The sequence below is a fragment of the Coturnix japonica genome, chromosome Z (assembly GCF_001577835.2).
Source record: "Coturnix japonica isolate 7356 chromosome Z, Coturnix japonica 2.1, whole genome shotgun sequence".
In the NCBI taxonomy this organism is placed as follows: Eukaryota; Metazoa; Chordata; class Aves; order Galliformes; family Phasianidae; genus Coturnix; species Coturnix japonica.
The window spans coordinates 34,812,274-34,834,360 of record NC_029547.1 but is presented as its reverse complement, the minus strand read 5'-3'; the positions used below and the strand labels follow the sequence as shown (position 1 = coordinate 34,834,360).

At 39.5% G+C, this 22,087-nt stretch overlaps 1 protein-coding gene across 2 annotated transcripts in view; it reads right to left on the bottom strand.

Moving 5' to 3' along the window:
- The window catches only part of TLE4 (TLE family member 4, transcriptional corepressor), a 100,536-nt gene that overhangs the window by 10,691 nt on the left and 67,758 nt on the right, over positions 1-22,087 (bottom strand). Inside the window, exons 9-11 of one of the 2 annotated variants that reach the window (XM_015849189.2) lie at positions 2,396-2,515; positions 1,815-1,868; positions 1,010-1,162 (exon numbers count right to left, since the gene is read on the bottom strand). In XM_015849189.2, the coding sequence (XP_015704675.1) occupies positions 1,010-1,162; positions 1,815-1,868; positions 2,396-2,515 (327 nt within the window). The remainder of the gene's footprint in view (positions 1-1,009; positions 1,163-1,814; positions 1,869-2,395; positions 2,516-22,087) is intronic. The other variant, XM_032441279.1, reaches the window with a different exon arrangement.

The following is a 22,087-nucleotide window of genomic DNA, read 5'->3' as shown; positions in this document are numbered from 1 at the left end:
GTGTAATACTGAATGAGGTCAGTGACTGAAGATCACTATGGCTTGGCAATTATATTGGCAGCACATGTTAAATCCGTCCAGTGGTCACCGACCTGTTCATATTACAAGCTTCTTTAAGGAACAACTACCCTATAGATAAGAAAAGCAGAAAAAAAGCACAACTGACCAACAACTCACACACTGACATGGTGCTGGTAACATAAGGTAGAGACAGTGATGGGCATTAAGTCAGGGACTGTGCACTGCTGCTCTTGTGACAAGCTTGTTTATCAGACAGATTGCTGACTCCTATGCCTGAATCTGTCATTCCATCACCTTCCCTGAGCACTACATTCACTTTAAGCTTTCTTTTTATTTATTTTATTTCTTTAAATAATCACATACCCTGACCTGTGAAGAACACAGAAGGGACTTACCGTGCAGCTCAGAAATGCGATTAATTTTGGACACAAACAGAAAAGGAAAGCATACCCCCAACTTGCTGGCAGCTTTTTTTTTTTTTTTTTTGCCTTGTGATTTGCAATGTAAGTCAAGGAAGGCTCTTGTAAATGACAGATTACTTTTTAGATAGAAAATAAAAATTATTGTTGCTGTATATGGCCTGGTAATTCAAACAAAGCCAACAACCAAATCACATCCAAGCAAAACTGAATTTGCTATAAGCCACAGGCACAAGCAAACAGATCAAGGAACTCCTGTGTACTCTTATTTATTCTAAGAATGACAGTTTTTCATATGGGTGAGGAGAAAAACGTCTCTCAGCACAACACATCTATCATCTACCCATGCCACCAATGAAAACAACCTTTTCCTATCCCCCAGAAGGCTGAAAACTTTCTCCCTTCTGTTATATAAAATTAAACTAATTTTAAATTAATTTTAAATTATTTATTAGGCTTCATAATGGTTTACTGATAGTTGTAGAAATTCAAATTGTATCCAGCTAGAAATCTGGTAAGCAATTGTTTCTGTGCATTAACTCAGGTCAGGCGAATTAAGAAGCACTTACAAGGCTAAGTTCTTTGGATTTGGAGGAAGGAGTACTGCTGGAGGATGCAATAGATGCTGGACTAATTGGCGCATCTTTCTTCAGCAGTCGAGTCTTGTCCAGGCCATTCTCCCTTGGAGAGTGTGCTGGGCTCCCCCGTGGAGAGGAAGGATCCTAAACATCAGCAATGTGGATTACTATAAAAAGTTCATACTAGCCAATAGCGCTTGTCTTGAGCAACTCGCACTTTGGAGTGAAGCTCACCCATAAGGTGTGACATATTCCTTTGGTCCTTAAGCAATTTAGTTGATAAAATTCTAAAATCAAGATGTATAACAACAGACTTTTTTTTTTTTTTTTTTTTAAGCAAGTCTTAAAAATTGACATTATTAAACAAAAATGATGAAATGTTTGTGGCTAGTAAAATAAGCAAATAAGTTTCATTCTTTAGGAATCAGGCTAGAAAGCTCTGAGGCATGTCGCAGACCTGATAAACTCACAAAACAAGTGAAGGCAAGAGTGAAAAAAAAATTAACAAGCTGTACTGGGCTGGATTCGGAGCACACTTTTGGGGTGAACAAGTAACAAAAAAATGTCTTTTGCAGAAATAAGTGCTACAGATCTGATTTTTAATCCTAAGGAGAGACCTGATCAGACTCCCTCAAGTGCTTCTGGCTCCCTTATGAAGGCAAAGGTTGGAGTTTTATTCATACCCAAAAACCACAGATAGTATTGAAGACCTCACCATCCAACCCTTGCTATTGTAAGGTATAAAAAAACAATGAAACAAACAACCAAAAAAACTAACATAAAACGTACTATGTACCTCATTGGAAACATCAACTACCAAGTTGTCATCACTCTTTTCACCATCACTGTCCTGCAATAAGAAGACACAGTGCGTAAAAAATACATACTTAATACCCTGAAAAAAAATTAAACAAAAGAAACGAAAACCTGCTCGCATCTATGTAATGATGTCTTTTTTTAAACCAAGATTTATCTAGTAATAAAACTGCAACATTTAGGTCACCTACGGTGCTTCTCCTTAAAAGGTTCCACCAGCTACGGCACTTTTCCCTGATCAGTTTTCTGATCAGTGGATGAGACATAAGATGAAAATCCTCACCTAAAGTTGCACTGCACCAAGAAGTAGAGACAAGCTATACAGCAAATTTGTCAGTTCTCAGCCTAAATAATGCTCCATCTTCATTCACTGCCTTCCACGTTAGCAATCCTACATATACAAGCCTTCTAACTACTACCCACAGTAGATGTTAGATACAGACTGTAAGAACACAGTAAAATGCTGATCATCAATTTTAAAATTAGTTATGCAGTAGGAAATGGGTGAAATTATAGAGGAACATTTAAGTTTAACAGTACAGAACATAATTTTTTACTCACATAACGAGCTGCTATTTCTTTCTCTTCTGTTTTTTGTTTTTTACTCTCTGAAGAATAATCTGTTGAGTTTCTGTGCTTTTCTGCTGTTCTGAAACTGGCTGAGGGAGATACAGAAGAGCTCTGTAGTTAGAAAAGAGATGGAGAAAACACATCAGATGCTCCTTCCAAACAGAATATTTTGTTTCAAATTCCCTCAACGCAACAAGATGATTTAAAGATGTTCTTTAAAGATGTTCTTAAGGACAGCACTTTGGGTTTTACTCAGCGATAGCTACCAAGCAAGTTTCTTGAGTTAAAAGTGCACAGTGAACTGCAAGAGACACAGATAACAGAGATCAATTTACATTGAGGAGTTGATATCCACAGTGTTAGTAAGATGAATGTAGAGTTACTTTCAACTATTTTGCAAATACTTTGCACCGGCCTAATTTTGGCTTGTTTCCTGTATAAGTGTCTGTGGTTAAATTAATACTCCCAGCTGAATGACCTCCCAGAAGAAGTGTGTGCATGGGTATGCCTGTGGAAATTAGAACAAGAAGAATAAAGATGGCTTAAGCTAAGACAGACCTCAGTAAACATTTAAATGAAGATTCCTAGTAAAGGCCAACCTTCTGAGTAATAGTCCTGCAACTGGAAAAAGGGGAAAATCTCTGTAGCCATTTTAATCCGACACTTTTTACAGTTTCCAGTTGTGCCTACAGTAGACAGGAATACAACGCAGTGGCTCAGGGAGTCTTTTGCCATTCTGTGGACCTCACTTACTAATGATGGTTACAGAGCACATTTATGGGATGGGAAAGAACAGAAGGTAATTTGCACTTTGTGCACTGTCATCCAGCAACTATGTTATACTTCTTTAAACAACCAAGATGGCATTTACCAACTCCTAACAAATTTCCAGAGCTTGGTGGAGCCTGTGTTTTCATACACAAACAAGGAAGTAATGAAAGATGCAAAATTTCTTCTGGGATTCATTTTAGCAGCAGCAGCAGCAGCAGCTTTTGGTCCTAACTGAAGAAAGCATTTAAGCACACGCTAAACTCTGAAATCAATGGTTGAATGTACATAACTAAGGATGTGTTCTGGTATTTTGCAGAATTGGAAGTGACTAGAATGAAAATGAAAATAATCCTCAATTTAAACCCTGCTGACTGTCTGCATCTCTCTATCCTCTTTACACAAGAGGTTGTGAGGAACAACTAAAAAGTCCTTAATGCTGGATTTTAGACCCTGTTGGCACATGCAGAAACACTGGTTTTGAGATTTTCCTCCATGCCTTACAGCAAGTTGCTATTCTTTGATACAGGCATACACAGTACAGCACTCTGGTTTTAGGGTTAACTGCATGTTTCAATAGGTTTATTTTATCACAATCACCAGGAATACAAACCCCAAAAGTCAGCATTTACACTCTGAAACTTCTGTTCTATTGCTGTTACTGAATTTCTTCTTTCCTCAACATACTACACCACAAGCTTCTGGTAATAATTAAGAACACTTAACCACAAGTTAAGCTGCAGTCATTGCTCAAGTCACATAACATAACGATTCTCCTTGTCTGGACACCCAGCCACTAATTCTTTAAAATTTCCAGTTCTTGTCAACAGTAGCTCAGATTAATGAGTGATGGAGTTTGAAAAAAAATTGTCAGCTTTCTTAACTGCCGATTGTTATTTATCCTTCAAGTACACTGAGTAGAAACAACAAATTCTGGTAAAAGGACAGCATTAAGTACTGCCTGTGCCTTTTTCATTTCCCTCCCTCCTCCTCCTTTTGACAGCACACATGGATTTCCTATCCTGAGAAAAGAAAAACCTTAAAACAAGCACACTGGTATAGCTTTAAAGTAGATCGTTAATCAATTGTTACACTGTAAATGACAAATTAAAAATGCTATTGTTTGCTCTGAACAGAAAATGCATGATAAGGCATTTGGAGACAGCAGTGACAGTAAGCACAGAATCCTTAAAAATAGAGGCTAAGTAGAAACACGGTATTAAAGGATCAGATAGCTTGAAAAATGTATTTGTTTACTGCAATGATATAGCACAGTCTTTTGCAAAAGATTTTAATAGCAGACTCCTATTACATTTATATTCATTTATAATTTGGGAGGCGGTAGCTTGTAATGTGAATTCAATTCATTATTTCTCAACTTCACCCTACAGAAAGCAAATTACTTTAAAACGAAGAAAAATAATCACCAGTAAACTACATATTAGACTGATAGCTAAAGAATTAAAGTAAATTACTGCACTTATTTAAATAGAAACACTTATTTTCATGAATTTGAAACTATATAGTTTCATTTTTCACAATCTAGTTAGCTGTGTGCTACAGATACCATTTTAATCTTTGATTTCACTGCTTAATAAAGTAATAAATTAAAGCTTCCTATTAGAATGATAAAGTAGTTAATTATCACTAGCACATAAAGGATGAGTACCACATTGGGCACTGGAGCAGTACACGCTGCTTAATGGTTTTATTGCTTCAAAGATGGATCAGACTTGATTCTGATATGAAAATACAATATCCCAGCTGACATCTGTAGAAAAAACGTTGAGAACTAACCTAATGACAGCTGATGGAGAGAGTGGACAAATTAGTGGATTGAGGGAAGCATCAGAATCTTTTTCCCAAACTGAAATTTGGCCAGTGAACTCAACTAACATTATTTTATCTAAAAGGTCAATTACTACTCAACAAATAGAACATTCTCGCTTTAAACTGTTCCATTCCCTTTTTTGCACAAAGACCAGTCAACCAGTACTCCTGGAATACCAGCTTCTTTTCCACTCAGTATCTAATGCACCTGCAACAAACGGATACCTAACTTTGTGGGATCTCTGGTACTAGTGCTGATAAATCTAAATTTCTCATGCTAAGTAGTAATACCTCACATACCACTTAGCCAACAGGCTATGATTTAGATCTTCATAAGAAACTTAACTCCCATTAATTTCATTATGTGAGGGACAACCATTAGCCATACTGCATTCTTTCTAATTGTTTACAACAGAAGTTCTGCCTACTAGCACATCTGCAAGGATCTATCTATATACAGGGTGTAACAATATCTTCATAGTTTCCACTGACATCAAATTCCTACTTATTAACCCTGTTTCCATACACATTCTAATTTCCATGTCTGCAAATCTACGTATTCCAACTCCTCATATTTGCAAGCTGTGAGGCAACAACCACTGAAGTGCATCATTAAGCTTGCCAGATTCTGTTGCAAGTTAGCAACATGACACAGGGTTCTCATACCAGGAAGATTCCTTTACTGCTGTGGTGATCATGACCATGATGTATATATTCATCATCTTGTATTACCTCGTGTATCCCTATCATCTTCTGTATCCCCATGCTTATTCTTCTAAGCAAGACTTTTATATTCTAGCACGCACATTCAGTACATTTCCACTAACAATCAGTTGGCTAGAAAGCAAGCAAATTCCATAACAAGTCTTCATAATCTGCAGAGTTTAGCTTATGCCTAGGTACAAAACATCCCCATTTATTCAGACCTTATGCCTGTTTTCCAGAGCCTCATTATCAGAGAGTCGACATTTGGCTGAGCTGACCTCTCCATCTCACACAGCTCCCTCCTCTTTACTAATGAAAAAAAGCATGTCTTAAATAATTTTTTATCACTTCTGAACATGCTGTAATAAGCAAGGAATGCAAACTAAAACACTGAGAAAAGCAAAAACTAGCCTTATTTTTGAAACATTCTGTATACGCACTCCCAGGCTTAATTACACAAAGCAGAGTGATTTCTACAAGCAGCTAAACTAAACACAGTGAACTAATGACTTATTCCCTCCACTACAGTTAAGATACAAACAATAATCCATTTTAACTGAACCCAACAGTTCCACAACAGTGGCTGGGTCATCTTCAAGATGGCAGCATTCAGCATGGTGACTGCTGCTGGTGTCAAATGTGGTGGTGATGATAAGTCCGGATCTCCTTCCAGTAATCTGAAGAGGGGGTTTGGCATACAGGAGATAAAACACCAGCAACAAATTGTTGACAAATGGTTGGGCTGTTCTTCATGCCCTGAGGTAACACAGTCCAATGGTATTGACTAAGGGGTTCCCCGTTGTTAATAGAGGGAACAAAAAATGCAAAACGTGGTGCATCATCAGAGCACAGTGGGCTGCTGAAAGAACAGCCCTTCAAGTCTATTACTATAAGTGGCCACGACTGTGGAAGTGGGGGAAGTGGGGAAGGCCGTCCTGCTTGTAAAGAGCCCACATCTCCAACAACAGCATTAAGCTTTCTGAGATCATGTAACAGTCTCCATCTCCCTGATCGTTTTTTTGATCACAAACTAGGACACTCCACGGGCTTGTAGCTGGCACTACATGTCTGGCCATGAGTTGTTCTTGAACAAGGATAATTAACTGCAGCAATTTTTTGCCACATAGGGGCAACTTGCCTACCCCCAGGATCAAAGGGACTGTTGAGGCCCCCAGGAGGGGAGGCAACAAGTCCCCTCTGCAGCAGTGGTAATGAGGGAGTTGAGGGAGCTGGTACAACGGGTGAATCCAAGGAGGAGCCTGCAACTCCTTCATTCACAGGCAGACTGGGGGTAACCAACAATGAGCCCACATGACTTTTGTTTCCAATTTTTTTCTCCAGGTTTCATGCAAAGCAGACGTCATCTTACCACCTTTAGTAGATGCGTCCCACAAACTCACCCCAACCCCTTCCCATGTCTCTGGATTGTAAACTGTCTGACTGGTGACTGAGGGATCCTTCCTAGTGGCCCATGAAAGCATTCGCTGTCAATCAGGAAAGGATACTGATGATCCCCATCGTTTAAGGATAAACTGAAAGGTAACTAGGATGTTTTTCTGTTCTGAGGTCATTTTGTTCCCTATAGCATGCACACTTACCGTTGTCCAGCAAGAGGCAATCAAAGAGGTTAGGGATGATGCAGTGTTTATCTCAGCGCTCTTCTGTACAGGTTCTATATGTTTTTCTCAACATCTGCCATGTTTTTCCTCAATGCATTTAGCATGCTCTGTGTTTATCTCAACGCATTCTGGACCAGTCAGTCTTCAAGCTAGGCCTAGTGTCTGGTTGATTCCCTGTTCATGGTCCCTGTTTGTAGCCCTTGTGCATGGTCCCTATTCAGGCGCCAGCTGTTGCGAGTTAGCAACATGACACAGGGTTCTTATACCAGGAAGATTTCTTTATTGCTGTGATGACCATGATCATGACATGTACTCCTATCACCTTGTGTATCTCCATGCTTATTCTTCTAAGCAAGCCTTTTATATTCTAACACGCACATTCAGTACATTTCCACTAACAATCTGTTGGCTAGAAAACAAGCAAATTCCACAACAAGTCTTCATAATCAGCAGAGAGTTTATCTTATGCCTAAGCACAAAACACCCCTGTTTATTCAGATCTTCTGTCTCCTTTCCAGAGCCTCATTATCAGAGAGTTGACATTTGGCAAAGCTGAGCTGACCTCTCCATCTCCCACAAGACTCTGCCCTGTTTCTCAATTAAAACATAACTGATGTTCCAATACTGCCTTTAAGAAACAGGAGTAGAATGGCTACTGAGAGAAATTAAAAGACTCAGCATTATGCCTTAGCAGGTAGACACATAATGGGCCAAAGTCATTTTAGTGACTGTGAAAATTTGTAGAGAAATAAGTCTTTTCACACTGCTGTTTTCTTCAACAAAAAACACTAATCTACTAGGAAGAGTAGCATTTTCCTACTAACCAACACAGAGTTTGTTCACATATAATAATTAGATCAGACATAGGAAAACAGTATTATTTGGGGAAAGTGGGTTACATTTAGTTTCCATTTTAGCAAAATGTACCAGTTCTCCTATTTCTGCTGAGGTAGAACATTTTTATTCATGTTAAATACATCATAAAATGCTGACAAAAAACATTTGAACAGATACATTTCTAAAAAGGCTGAGCACATTGCCTTCTTCACATAATTGGCTTAAAAATGAAACAGTTTGTATCTAGTGCTGGATCCACAATATCTGTTGCACTACACTATAAAACATGACGTGGTATACCTTACTGTGTATTTTTCACAATGCTGAGCACAGTGCTAAATAAAAAGACTGCCCATCACGAAGCCCATTTGGAGTTTTACTCCAGACTCCAAATGGAGAAAAAGCAGTGCATTTTCTCTACAACACCCACAAGGGTACTGCTCCTGGTGGAATATTTGTGCCATACAAGAACAAATTAAATGATCATAAAGAGGGCAATATAAGCCTCTTACTGAGCCATAAAATTCTCACTGGTAACAAGGCAAACATCAGCATACTTGCTTTCTACTTGGTATAAGTAATACTTGAGACTTCCTGGAAAATAGAAAGCAGAGGTACTGAAGTCACCATTTTAACTCCAGCTTCCACCGAAGTTACTTGCATTAACAAGACTCATGCTGCAATGGCAGAGAAGAAAAAAAAAAGAAAAAAGAAAAAAAATCAATATGGTCATGTTGAGCAGTCTTCCAACTGCTCTCAAATCCTGTAAACTGCAGCTATACAGATGCTCGCTCCTGCAGATGAAGTTCTGGCCTGAACAAAGTTACACCTGAATAGAATCAGTGTTAAAAGTAATGACTAGATGTGACAGGATGAAAAGCTCTCCCCCACAAGAAAGCTGGTAACTCTTTAAAGTATTCATGAATATGACCACTCCCCAGTGTACTCTTACTGCTAAAATGATCTATTTGGAGCATAATAATTAAAACAATTGTTGACAACAAAGTGGGATTATGCGATAATTGACCAACCCGAAGTATTAAGCAAACTGCAGCAAAAGCCAAGGATGCTCAACGCTAAGGTCAATTACAGTATAATTACCTGAATGACATTACTAATGCTATAGTCTGTTGAAAGTGTAAAAGAAATTATAAAAATGGATACAATACATATTACAGTCCAGTGATGACCAAACATCAATGGTGCTTGGTTGGACAGTTAGTGCCAATGTTATGCACAGACATACAACTGTCAGAGGCATCGTCATGGCTTGGGTGGGCACTGGCTGCTGCCCTGTCCCTCCAGTTTCCTCAGCACCCTGGGCTACTGCATGGAGGCTGCCTGAGGACCACCCTGCCTGTTGCTCTCAGAAACAACTGGCAAACTACTTGGTCTGCGTGTTTGTCCCATCTGGCCCTCTGAAGCTGCTGGTAACTGTCCTGCCCCCACTGCCTCTTAAGACACAAGCTTCAGAACATCCCTGTGAAGAGAACTTTTTTTTTTGTTTGTTTCAAATTCTGTCTTCCAAGCATTTAATCAGTCTCCCTGATGTAGTGATGAAGGAGCTAGTAGTGAATGCAGCACTGCTTCAGGCATGCCTTGCTGTTTTGTACGCTTCAAACACACCCTCCCTCACCCTTCTCCCCAGTCTGAAGGTCCTGCCTTCTTGGTCTTCCTCCTTTGAGCCACTCCATCAAGTCACCCAACTGTTTAAAATATGCATTTGTTTACATACTTCTGTATGCTCATGCACATACTTTTTATTAAACTTAGGGAGATGGTGTGAAAATGCTGTAGGCTGCTCTGTAGGTACCATACGGTATGTTTCTACAGGGGCTGTATTCCTGAGGTCACCCACACCTCCACAGTTACTACACATTTCTCCTCTTATTATTACCACTACTCCATTCCAGTATCCATGCCAGCTCAAATGAATTTCCACTATTTGCTTTAATTTACTCATGTCCTTCCTTTTTTGTCCTTATTCGGGCACCTGGGTTTTCCTTACCATTCCTTTCCCTTTATATAAACACAATAGATTGTGATCACACTGATACAGACCATAATGGGCTCATCAAATGAGGAAAGACTGGTAGCCAAATATTGTTCGCACAGACGTTATCAGTGGTAGAAAACTTCTAAATTATTTTTACTGCTCATTTCCAACTCATTTCTCTATGCAGCCAACATGAAATCCAACAACCAGTCTGCCACATCAAGATCAAACTGACTTTCTTGTCTCATTCCCTGCCTTCTCCCTGCGTCTGCATTTGCAGGTACTGGACAAGTCTCAGTACTTGATAGTGAAGAATGCTACTAACTAGCACAGAAAGGCAGAACAAAGCTATTTTTAATATCCCATGACTATGTCTGAGCTAAGGGAACTAAGCTCAGTAATCATGGGTGTAACAATTATTTTTAATACAAACTATGATTAAAATGCATACTTTGAAGTTTCACATAGCATTTTTACCCACTAATTAATGTCATTAATTGCAAAATTAATGAAGTTAATTAGTGGATAAGAGTGTCAAAAAAAACCTCATCAATGCCTAGATGTGCAATGCTACTTTGTGAGCAATTAAATGGCCATAAAGAAGCCCAGAGTAAAAGGACGTGTAGGTTGAACATTTTCTCTGTCTCCAAAAGACAAGCTTTCTCAATAGTTTCACAAGAATAAAAATACAGATATACATTATATATATGTGCTTGTAATTTCTTTTAAAGTATCCATGTATCTGTTTACACAGGTGATTTGCTTGCCCTGGTGACACTGTGTGGTATTTCATTTAAACTAATCAAAAGCACCTAAGTCCAGATAAAACAAGTATTAGAATGAACGATAAACCACTATCATTTGCATGTTAATTCCAGTCATGTATTTTAACATGATGCTTTTATCAATTTGCTATAAGCTATGCAGTCCATACAGCAGAAGCTGGAGATATCTAGCAATTTTGAGATGTAATCCTATCATGTGCTGTTGTTTCCTCCATCCCTCCTGGTGTACAGGTGCACAGTGGTGGCAGGAAAAGGAGGCGTTTAATGCAATGGTGAGGGCTGCTGGCTAGCCTTGCACAGACAGATTTTTGCAATAAATCCTTTAAAATACAGCTTCTCCAGTAATCACCGGCTGAGGGACATAACACACAGAAGGCCTAATCATTGCTGAACCTATGAGGGTCAAAGGATAGAGAGAAGAATCCATGTGGCTTAAGTACAAGCAGTGAAGAAGCAGAAGAGCATAGCTATGAGGCAGAAAAGGAAACACCCCTTTAGGTTAAAGTGCATCTTAGCACAAGCATGTGAAGGTAGTGAAATCAAGGAGTGTGGCAAGAATAACAAGCATCCTTTGGTAAATAAGACAGTTAGAACCAAGGACCTGATTTAAGTAGGGAACAAAAGAAAAAGTCACTGATGGGTAAGAAAATGAGTTAAACACTTCTGCTAGGTTTACAGAAGCTTCAGAGTTCAGAGATTACATTTACCATCCAGGTTTGATGGTCCTCATTGTCTTGTCTTCCTCTGCCACCTCGTAAATATTCAATTGATGGTAAAACAACACAGGCATTGTCAAACATCCCCCCCTTTAACCTGCGAAGCAACTCACTATTTCCCACTCACAGTGCCTCACTTCAGCCTCCATCCTTTTGAATAGATCCCAAACTAAGACCACAAGCTAGAGCACAGAGATGAGCAGGTGACTAGGCCAGAGTGATTTTCAGGAGTTACAGAGGACAGAGGGATTACAGAGGGTAGAAGCCCCAGGAGTTCTGTACCTAATCATGTCAGAAAAGGTAAATGCTCCTGAACAACCAATGTGCACAAGTGCAAAAATGCTACCAGACAGGAAAAATTCTGCTGCTAGCACTTTGGAAGATAAATGCCAAAATCTGAGACAAGCCTGCTTATCAGTCACCACAGAATACAGAATACAAAATCTTAAATGTTATTTCAACTAAAATCAGACACTGAAACAGAGGGGTCAAAGGTCAGTAAGTTAGAGATTGAGGACTGTGGATAACTACAGTCAGCTCTGAAAATCTGAAAAAGATAGCTGTGCCAAGGAAACATGGAACTACAGCTCCACTCTCCTCAAATATTTATTTGGGGTTCCAATTACTGATCTCTCATGTTATTTCCTTCAGCAGAGACCTGAAACAGTTTGAGCAGCTGAAGCAAAACAGAAGGAGAAAAAGAGAGAGTATTGGGAGTTAACTAGAGAATGAGCAGGGGAAAGCACGCAATCCACAATAAGAGAAAAAGCTCAACCAGCCAGAGCATTCAATGCAGCAATTTAATTGTGGGCTCACCACCATGAAAGAGAGACAGATAACCACCAGACTGCATTACAGGCTTTGATTCAGCAGCATGCCACAACACGAGGAAAAGCAGTGGCACTCCCCGAGCTTTCTTCAAAAGCTAGTGATGGATGTGCACAGAAAATTCCAAACATCCATTATACATGTAGAATATTAACAGTAGTTATATTTTCATAGCAGCTGAATTTGAACAGAGCACACAAGGTAATTTAGTTAGTTTCAGAACAGTAAGAAAACACTAAAGAGGGAATGTTTTATGATACCCATTAAAGGCCTGTGTGAGTATGCTTTATAATTTGTTAAAAAAATGTCTGTAAGAGTCAAGAAATTCCCCCGAAGAACAGTCAGCTATTGCTTTGAGCCCTTTCTCAGACTGAGCACCACAGTAAAACTGTTATCCTTTCACTCTGCACAGTGATTAAAATGGACTGTGCGGCACTGAGCCAAGATGAACACAAACACTTCCCTGCAGTGGCTGAAGCCACAGGGGTTATAAAAAATATTGTCAGTACTAGCAACAAAGGTTAGGAGGTAAAAATACACACCTATAGCCGCCACCCCTCCCCACCCCCCCCCATCCCCCTTCATTTTCCGTGTTAAATTAATAGCGATCAGGTTTTTAGTTTTATCTTCTCTGGGGATAGCTAAGTGGATTCACTTTCCATATGACAGGTCCTAACAACTTTCTCCTGGGATTTACATTCTCTATCTGACTCTTCACTTTGACCAGAAGGATATAACCTGGCACTAATTAGCCTTTTTTGTTAGCGCAAAACCACAGAGATCATGTCTGAATACAGTCTCATGGGACGTTCCATTTAGCTGCTTTCAGCTGCCATCCAGATCACATACTCTACCCCAGTGCCTCACATTTTTAGATCTGGTTCCATCTAATACAGGTTATATCCATGGTAAGGGCATCCGTTTGACTTTTCCCAGATTTCTGTCGTTTTTTTTTTCCACTGTACCTGTATGTGTAAATTTATTCTTTTCATTCTGCCTGTTTGTCTCAGAAGTATTTTAAAGACACTTTGCTGCATGTGTGACCTAGGAGACGGTCCGAAAAAGCAAATAGCTGTTTTTATGCAGTGCTTCAATGATACACATACTTTCTGACTTCCTTCATTTCCCTTATTTTCAGTCCTCCCAAGAAGCACCCCAAATGGCAACAGAAACATTACTTCCTCTTCCACATTGCTTTGATCAGCAGAAAAACATTCATGTTTATCTCAGGTACTACTTCAGCGACTGCCAATTTGCACATTTCTTCTCGCATTGGATCTTATGCTATGTCTGGAAACCCTAAATACACTTCAGTCTTTCTCATATTCTGCGTGATTAAGGAAGCTAGATGTACTGCTAAGTAACCAATGGAAACAGTTCTCATGATTCAACCAGTCTTTTAATTGTGCAGGTGGATAAAACATGGCTGGGTGCTATCAAATATTTGAAAATTCCAGTTCTTGTTGATTCTGGAATAAAACATTTTCACAGTGATCTATAAAAAATGTTTTCCAGAATGCAATCTTTGAACACTACTGTTCGCTTTCCTGTCCAAATAGCATCCAAGCCCATTATTTTTGCCTCACTTCATCTGCACTTACTTACTTGTGTTCCCAAGACTCTTGTTCAGGAAATTATCCTATTTCCTATTCAGGAAATCATTCGAGCAGATGCCAGATTTGAGGCACACACTGATCTCAGAAAAGTCACAAGACAGATAAAGAAATCAGTAGAATGTATGTATGTGCTAAACTCTGGATTCCTACTGATGCTACCTTGAATCAGAATCTCAGCTGGTTGCAAAAATAAGTGTCTCCCAAACTCATTATTCAAATCAAAGATTTTGGTAAATGGAACAGGAAACGCACACTTCCTGCAGTCTCAAAGCAGTTACATTGGTATATAATAACAAATTATACATACAGTACCTACTTAAAGACAGAAAATAAAACATGCTGTTCTTCTGCCAGATTTTTAGATGCATTACAACTTCTGAACATCCTAGAGTTCTGCCAAGAGAAGCAGTAGTAGCTTGTATTTTTCTGAGCATTTCATAATTTATATTAGACAGGTTATGCTGTTAATTTTTTAAACGATAAAAGCACAATCAAATGCGAACATTTCCAGGCTGGCTGGAAATGGTTTTATGTCAGCAATGAGCAGCCAATACATTTTTAATTCAGGCTAGAGGATAAGAAAAGCAAAGATCTTCCTCCAGTACACATCCATACACTCTGCCAAGAAGTTAAGTGTGATAACTGGCACACACATCCATGATCTTCTGTTCATTTCAAATGAGCTATCTTAGAAAATTTGTGAAGACTCTTCTCCCTCATTTAAATACTTCACAGTATGATTCATCTTCCCCTTCGCTTTGGATAAGGGAAGACTACAGTAATCCCCCTCAAACAGCATTCTGGCAAACACTCCTAAATTATGTAATTCACTAGGTTCAACTCTACTGTTACAATCATTTTCAAGGAAGACGAGAACAATACATTATCATTATAGCTATACAACCCTGAGCTGAATTTTCCTTGGCTGAATTCCTAACATTTTAATGCTGAAATTGATCTGTTTTTAAAACATAAAATGAAAGGTTTTTAAAATACCATACATGCTCAAGCTCTTTATTTTAAATGGTTTAGAAATAAGCTAGGAGAAATGGGAGGGGAAAAAAAAAGTGTCTAGCATTAAGTACATTTTAAAGAACAACAGACATGTTTCCAAACAAACTATTACAGTGTACAAATTACCCAGAAGGGATGGAGCTAACAATACCTATGGTGTGGGTTTAGATCTGCGATGAAGTTGGCATTTCATCAAGGTTGTCTAGGAAACCATTTTTAAAATTTAGTTCCAATACAAAATGAAAGATATTTATTTCCATTTGGGATGCCTCTGGAGAAGCTAGCAAGTAACAAGTTTATGAAAATGACAAGTTCAAGGTACTTTCCATGTTGACTGTAAATAACCACCCCATGAGCCAATAAAGAACAGAGATCAAAGGCCCAAGTAGTGTTATAAAGCCAGGAGCCACAGAGTTAAGAGAAAGCCTCCTCAAGTTACTACAGCATGGGAAATTCTTCTACTCAACATCCACTCTAGTAATGCCTTTTTATTCTGGCTTTGGTCCATGCTAAAAACTAACACCCATATGTTACTGGACACCTACACAAGTGGCTTGCTTCTATGCACAGCCAAGAACTGTTTGAGTTGTAAAGAGTGATCCTAATGGGACCTAAAGCAGCTAGACAGTGAGGAGGCAAGAAGTTTTGGGGAGGTATATAAGAATGCCTGGCTTCAACTTGTAAAATAGGTTTCTCAGTTGGGAAATTTTATTAGATCCCACACTGCAGCAGCTTGTCAGTAAATCTGTCCTCCTTAGTAGCTGCCAAGACTGCAACTTTCCAAGACAGAAGCCAGCATATTACCAGCCTATCCCCTAATGCACGACTTGACTACTATTATGATCTCTGCACATACTAGCTTCAAATTTGGTATTGACAAGGCATGCTTTTCCTGATGAGTGAGTGGGGTCTTTCGCCAGGTACACAGTGTTGTCATCAATTCTCTTGCTAGCATCTAATGCTGAATTCTAAGTCATGCTACTGTTTACTGATAAGCACCTGGGCTGCTTGAACAAGAGTACACTCTGCTCCCTTGTAACACCACCTTAATCAACCTCAGTTAAATCCTGCTCAAAGAAAATCCTGAATCTTTAAACTGCTTCTTGAAATCAGACGATAGATGTGAATGTATCAGGACCATTTCCCTCAACTCCTCTGTATGTCCTTGCCCCTTGCATCAGCAGGTTGAGGGGAGGGAGTTGCTTTTAGCATTTGTTGTGACTGGTAAGATCATTGAGACTGAATATTGTGTGTAGACTTCAGTTTTGACAGTAAATGTAAATTTCCATTTAAAGACACCTAGAGCACCAGATGGAGCTCTTACAGTGAGAAAATGTAACAAGCTCTTTCACAGCAGGCACAATTGTATTCTGAGCTCCAGCTTGCAGATGGAAATCCTTCTTCTCTGTCTACATGATCTCCCCACAGGGAGCTTTCACTACTAACAAAAACCACATTCACCTGTGGGACTGCTCCCACTGCAACTGCACCAGAGGAAATGAGGGAGGGTCCTGAAGCTGTGCAGCATTCTATGTTGGCAGTGCCATGCCATGCCAACCCTGATGCACAGCTGAGGAATCTTGCTCTGCACATGGGAAGCAGTGTAGCCCAGTGAATGCATGCCCAGGCTGGAAGAACAGCAGGCACAGGGCTGTGTTGCTTAAGTTATGCTGGCAGTGATATGCTACCAAATCGGGTCAGTGCAAGCTATGGGTCTCAGTGGTGGTGCACCTCATACCATGTCTACACATGCCGCTGACAGTAAAATGTGATCCCATTGCTGCAATTCTCACAACACTTAACCAGGTTTCTGCCTATCCTGCTACATCTACAGCCCCAAGTAGTACTGAAGAATCTGTACAATGCAAAAAAAAAAAAAAAAAAAAAGCAACGTAATCAAACCTAAAGGAAGGATGAGAGTTAAGCCAAAGCTTCTCTTCTGACAAAAATGGACAGAGACTACATAGTCAACAGAAACAGGAATAAGTTCCAAAGGACTGAGTTGACAAACTAAGCCACAAGAGCTATGGCCAGAAAGAAGCGTGCATACTTTTGCCTGCAATGGGACTAAATGCAAAGATGATTTTAAACAGGAAAATTATATAAAAATGGATCACATGGTAATGCTGATGCCTGAGAAAGAAACTAAAACTGTGAAAACAGCAAACCATGCTTACATTTGAGAAATCTAGGCTCAGTACTCTGTTCTTTTATCTGATTAAATGAAGTCTACAGAGCTGCTCTTTGCCTTATAGAAACTGTTAAGAGGAATGGTATGCTGAAGATTTGGAGGTACTCCAGTAGTAACAGGATGGGTTCATTAATATCTAATGCTGAAATGGACAAAATAAGGGAGGGGGCAAAAAAATCACTTTTCTTTGTATCAACACGAACACAACTAAAACAGTCTATATACGTTAACAGCTTGCCTATATCAAACTCCAGCAACTAGCTGGGCTACATTAGTTTTAGCCCATTCTTAGTTTGTATAAATCTGTATCGTAATGACAAGGGAAACCGAAAAGAGGAAACATTTCGTTATTTTACAGAAAGCTAAAATCAGCTAAATTAGACAGATAAAAATCTGAGACGTAAATAAATAAATAACCTCAATGTTTCCAGAAGAATATACTGCTGTTTATCTTTAGTTTGCTTTGGCTTTCGTGTGTGTGTGTGTGTGCACATGTTTTTAAATTACCCATGGATAATAAAATTAACCAGGAAATCTGCTATTCGCAGACTTGTGTTTGAAATGATTTTTCTCAAATTAAACTTAAGCATTTGAAAGGTGAATAAAGTCAAACCTACAGCTGCTTACTAAAGTCAGATCTACCCTTTAGAATGCATAAGGCCATCTCAAAGACAGATGTCAGATAAAACTCCCTGATTTTGCAGAGCCATTCTTCTCATCATCACTCCTTTCGACAGCCTACCAAATATACAGTCTTCCACTGCTTTGTGCTATGCTGTGTCTGCACTTAGAGCGCTCCATAAGTATGAAAAACAGAGTGTGTGTTTATCTGATTAAAATCCAATGTAAACAATATGCAAAATAGGTGTAGCCCATTGGCTCCAGCAGGCTGCCAGTAAAAACCTTCTGTGCTGAAGGTTGCGCGCAGCCGATTTAGGGCATCACATCTCTGCCAATCTTCTACAAATGTCTCTTTATTTTACACTATCCTCATTGTCCTGGTTTGATCCAGGATGAGCTGATTTTTAATTCACAGCATCTGGTACGATGCTGTTTTGGCCTTAGTAGAAAAGCCGTTTGGTAACACACCAGTGTTTTAGTTGCTGCTGAGCAGTGCTGTAAGGAGCCAAAGACATTTCAACTTTGTGTACAGCCCTGCCAGCAAGGAGGTTGAGGGAGCCCTATGGTTCCAATCCAGGACAGATGACACAAACTGGTCACAGAGATATTTCACACTGCATGACATATGTGAAGAAAACTTCAAAACTGGGAAGTTGGCTGTGTCAGGGGGCAGCCACTGCCTGGGAACAGGCTGGGTATTGGTCTGTGTATGGTGAGCCACTGGCTGAGCTGCCTGCTGAGTTGAACCACAACATTATTTAATGACCTTTCCCATCTCTGCTCTTATTCCTATCCAGACAACTTAGCACTTCTCTTTCTTATGATTTGATGCCAGTCTACATAAAACAAATCTTTCCGCATAGCACACAATCACTTAGTGAAATAGGTAAGTTCAAATTCAATCTCAGCTTAAGCAGTACACCGCTTAGGTCCCTTCTTTTTGCTTCTGTAATTACTTCTAACTACTGTTACTCCAATCCAAATTCCTTCCAGAAGCGCTTTCCTGCTCCAAGGTCCCAGCTTCCTGAAACTTTTGCCTTTGTCCATGAGCAAAGATTAGCCTAAAGAGCTAACTCACTGTGACCAAGCAGAGAGAAGTGCATTTCACACGAAACCAGAAAACTATCCAAGCTTGATTAAAAACCATCCAGACAATGCCACTGAACATTCACAAGTTATTTTTCTGCATTTTTGCATAATTTACATGATTCAAAACTGGATTTCATTAAAGCTGTGCAGAGATGATTATGGGATATATTTGTTTTGACTGGGCTTTAAGTCTGTACTTCTCAGAGATTTCTCATTTTTCCTTTATTCGGGGTTGAAATTTGCTATGAGAATTTCTTCAGCCCCCCTGCAGAATTCTTAAGAGCATTCCCTAAAGAGACACACAAGAAGAATAGGGGTTTCATCATGCACAAGCTGATATTTACAGTAACACCATTCCCAGTACATGTCTGCTGGAAATAGCTTGATATTTCTTCACTTTCTTTTAATATTTGTAGGATTAATAACAAATTCAGGCCCTGATCCCATAATATTTAACATCTGGGCAAAATGTTCCTTGCTGACGTCCACAGAGCTCCAGTTTTGCACAACAAACACAGTGCATGTTACAAAAAATTCACCAATGGCATCAGTAAAAGGCAATTTCTTCCTTATTTCTTTCCGTGCTTCCCTTCTTTTGTTAATGTGAAGAGACTAGGAACAATATGGCAACCAGAACAAAGGAGAATAAAGAAAGCACTCATGGATGATTGCGCAAAGTGCATCCATAAACACCGCGATTACCTTGCTTCTACGGCATTTGGTTTCAGGACAACTTGAAGCTCCATGAAAGCAGGGAACAAAAGATATTTGCATATGACAACTTCAGTGCTCCGAGCCCCCTGGGTGCCTCAAACACCACCAGGCACACAGGCCACAGCAGAGACATGGAATACTTCGGAAAGCCACACAAAACCGCATTCTTTCCTTTCACCGTAGTGCCATCTTCACCCCTGTGAACTCTATTTGCCACTTTCTAGTTGACCTGCGTAACACTGGGAGGTTGATTGCTAATAAGAAAGCCGTAGCTGCAATAACAAATATGAAGCATCTCTCTTGCTAACACCTTCCAGATCATACACCAACTTCCTCCATGACCAGACACAGTAACTGTATTTCACAACGCATTAAATGCATTAAGGGTCCCACACAAACAATGCTAAGGCACAAAAGTCAGAGCCAAGATGGCTACAACAAGCTTGAATCTTTTCCAGGGCCAAAACTGCCTTTTTAGCAAAGATATCCTAAAATAATTCTTTTCTTCTCTCTCTATTCTCTGCCGTCCCTCATGACAGCCTTGAAAAGAAAGACAGCTGGCAAAAATGCAGCGGTAACAAAACTGTGAGTCAGACAGAGGTAAAAAGGTTAGACTTTGGGAGCCAGAAAGCACAAGGATATGCCTCTCAAACACCTATTTTTAAATGCCTCCTTTCTCTCTCCTCTCTTCTTGAAAGACTAAATGCAAAATGAAATCATCTTACAGAAGGACAGCCACTTCCCCCCAGTGCTCAATCATTCCAGTCACACTATGTTGTCCAGTAACCTGCATTGATAATTCCTCATGAATAAAATGCCAACATTATCATCCTCAGATATGTTGTTGACATGCTTTTGCTATTTCACTAAAAATACCATTAATTTTCTGGATTCACAACAGCTGAGCTACTCGCTATTTGAATATACAAAAGAGTATTTTGTTTAAACTAAATTAAAAGCGTTCCAGTAAATGACTTCAATTTTGCTGGCTATACTACTTCAGTGTATATCGTTCTATTTAATCCTCTCTTTTCCCAACTCTGCCCCTTCCATCTCCCCCCCATCCTTCTTTTTTTTTTTTTTTTTTTTCCCCTTCCTCCCTTTTTCGTACTTAAACCTTTCATGCTAGGAGCTGGATTTGCCCAGCAAGACATCCACAATCAGAAAGAGTTTCAAAAATGTGGTGCCAAAGAGTTAAGGCAATGGTGAAATCGGCTCTCTCCGTTTTTATTCACCCGTGTTTGCCAAAACATATTTAGCAGTTAGGAAAGGAAGACATAGGGGAGGGGGAGCGCACAAACAGTGAACACACCTTCCATTTCCCATCCTGTTAAGTGTCGACATTCCCCATATAAGTCAAAAAGAAAAACAGTGCTATTGCCAACCCCTCCTGGCATCTCAACACTTTTATTTGTTCCCATTTGTATCTAATGCTTTTGTCAACAGTTCAACAAAAGTCAAAGCAAACAAACCCACTACAAACACTGGGGGTAACAGCAACAAGCACGAATCCTTCACAATTATCCAGCCCAGCTGCTCAGTGCCTGTCCAGGCTGCTTTCATTTACAACAGTGTCAACAAAAGGCTGAAACCCAATAACTAGGTGGGTCAATACTACCACTGTAAACCCTCCAGAGAAGGAAATGCTGTTCTCCTGCTTTACTGCTTCAGCAAACATGCAGAATAATTCAGTTAGATAGACAAGTGCTTGCCTAATCACTTGTGTGAATTATTCAAAGCTTTGCCCGTTAACTACTAAATGATGGCTCTTCAAATATTTCCCAGAAACTACCAGATGTCCAACAGAAGAAAAGGAAACATTAGGCAAATTCTGACATAACAGAGGACAATGGAAACCTACTGAAAAGTGTAACGTTCAGAGTGTTAACGCCTTCCTATTTATAGAATATTACTATTCAGAAAGCAAGGAAGTTATTTAAAAAACAAGTACGACACACGCTCGTCTATTAGTTGCCTGATTTTTATACAGCATAATCAAGGCTGCTCCCTACAGTTTTTCTTCTCCTTTTCAAATACAGGTTGTAAAAGAGTCGTCTCTAGAGAATATGTAAGCTGTGGATACAAATAAGCACAGCAGTCAGCAAGGTGGACGCAGGCAACATGCATTTATTCCCACATCTCCTTTTCTACATTGCTCATTTCATCTCTTACTAATCACCTACTTCAGTGTTTCCTTCTCTTCAGCTGTAAGGTGAATGCTCATGTGCTCTCCTTCAGAGGTTTCTTACACTTCGGAAGCGCAGTGTAAACACAATGCATTGTAATACTGGTTTAAGTGTTAAGCACAAGGATTTTTTACTTCTCTTCAGGGTAGGAAACAGCCACATTTAGAA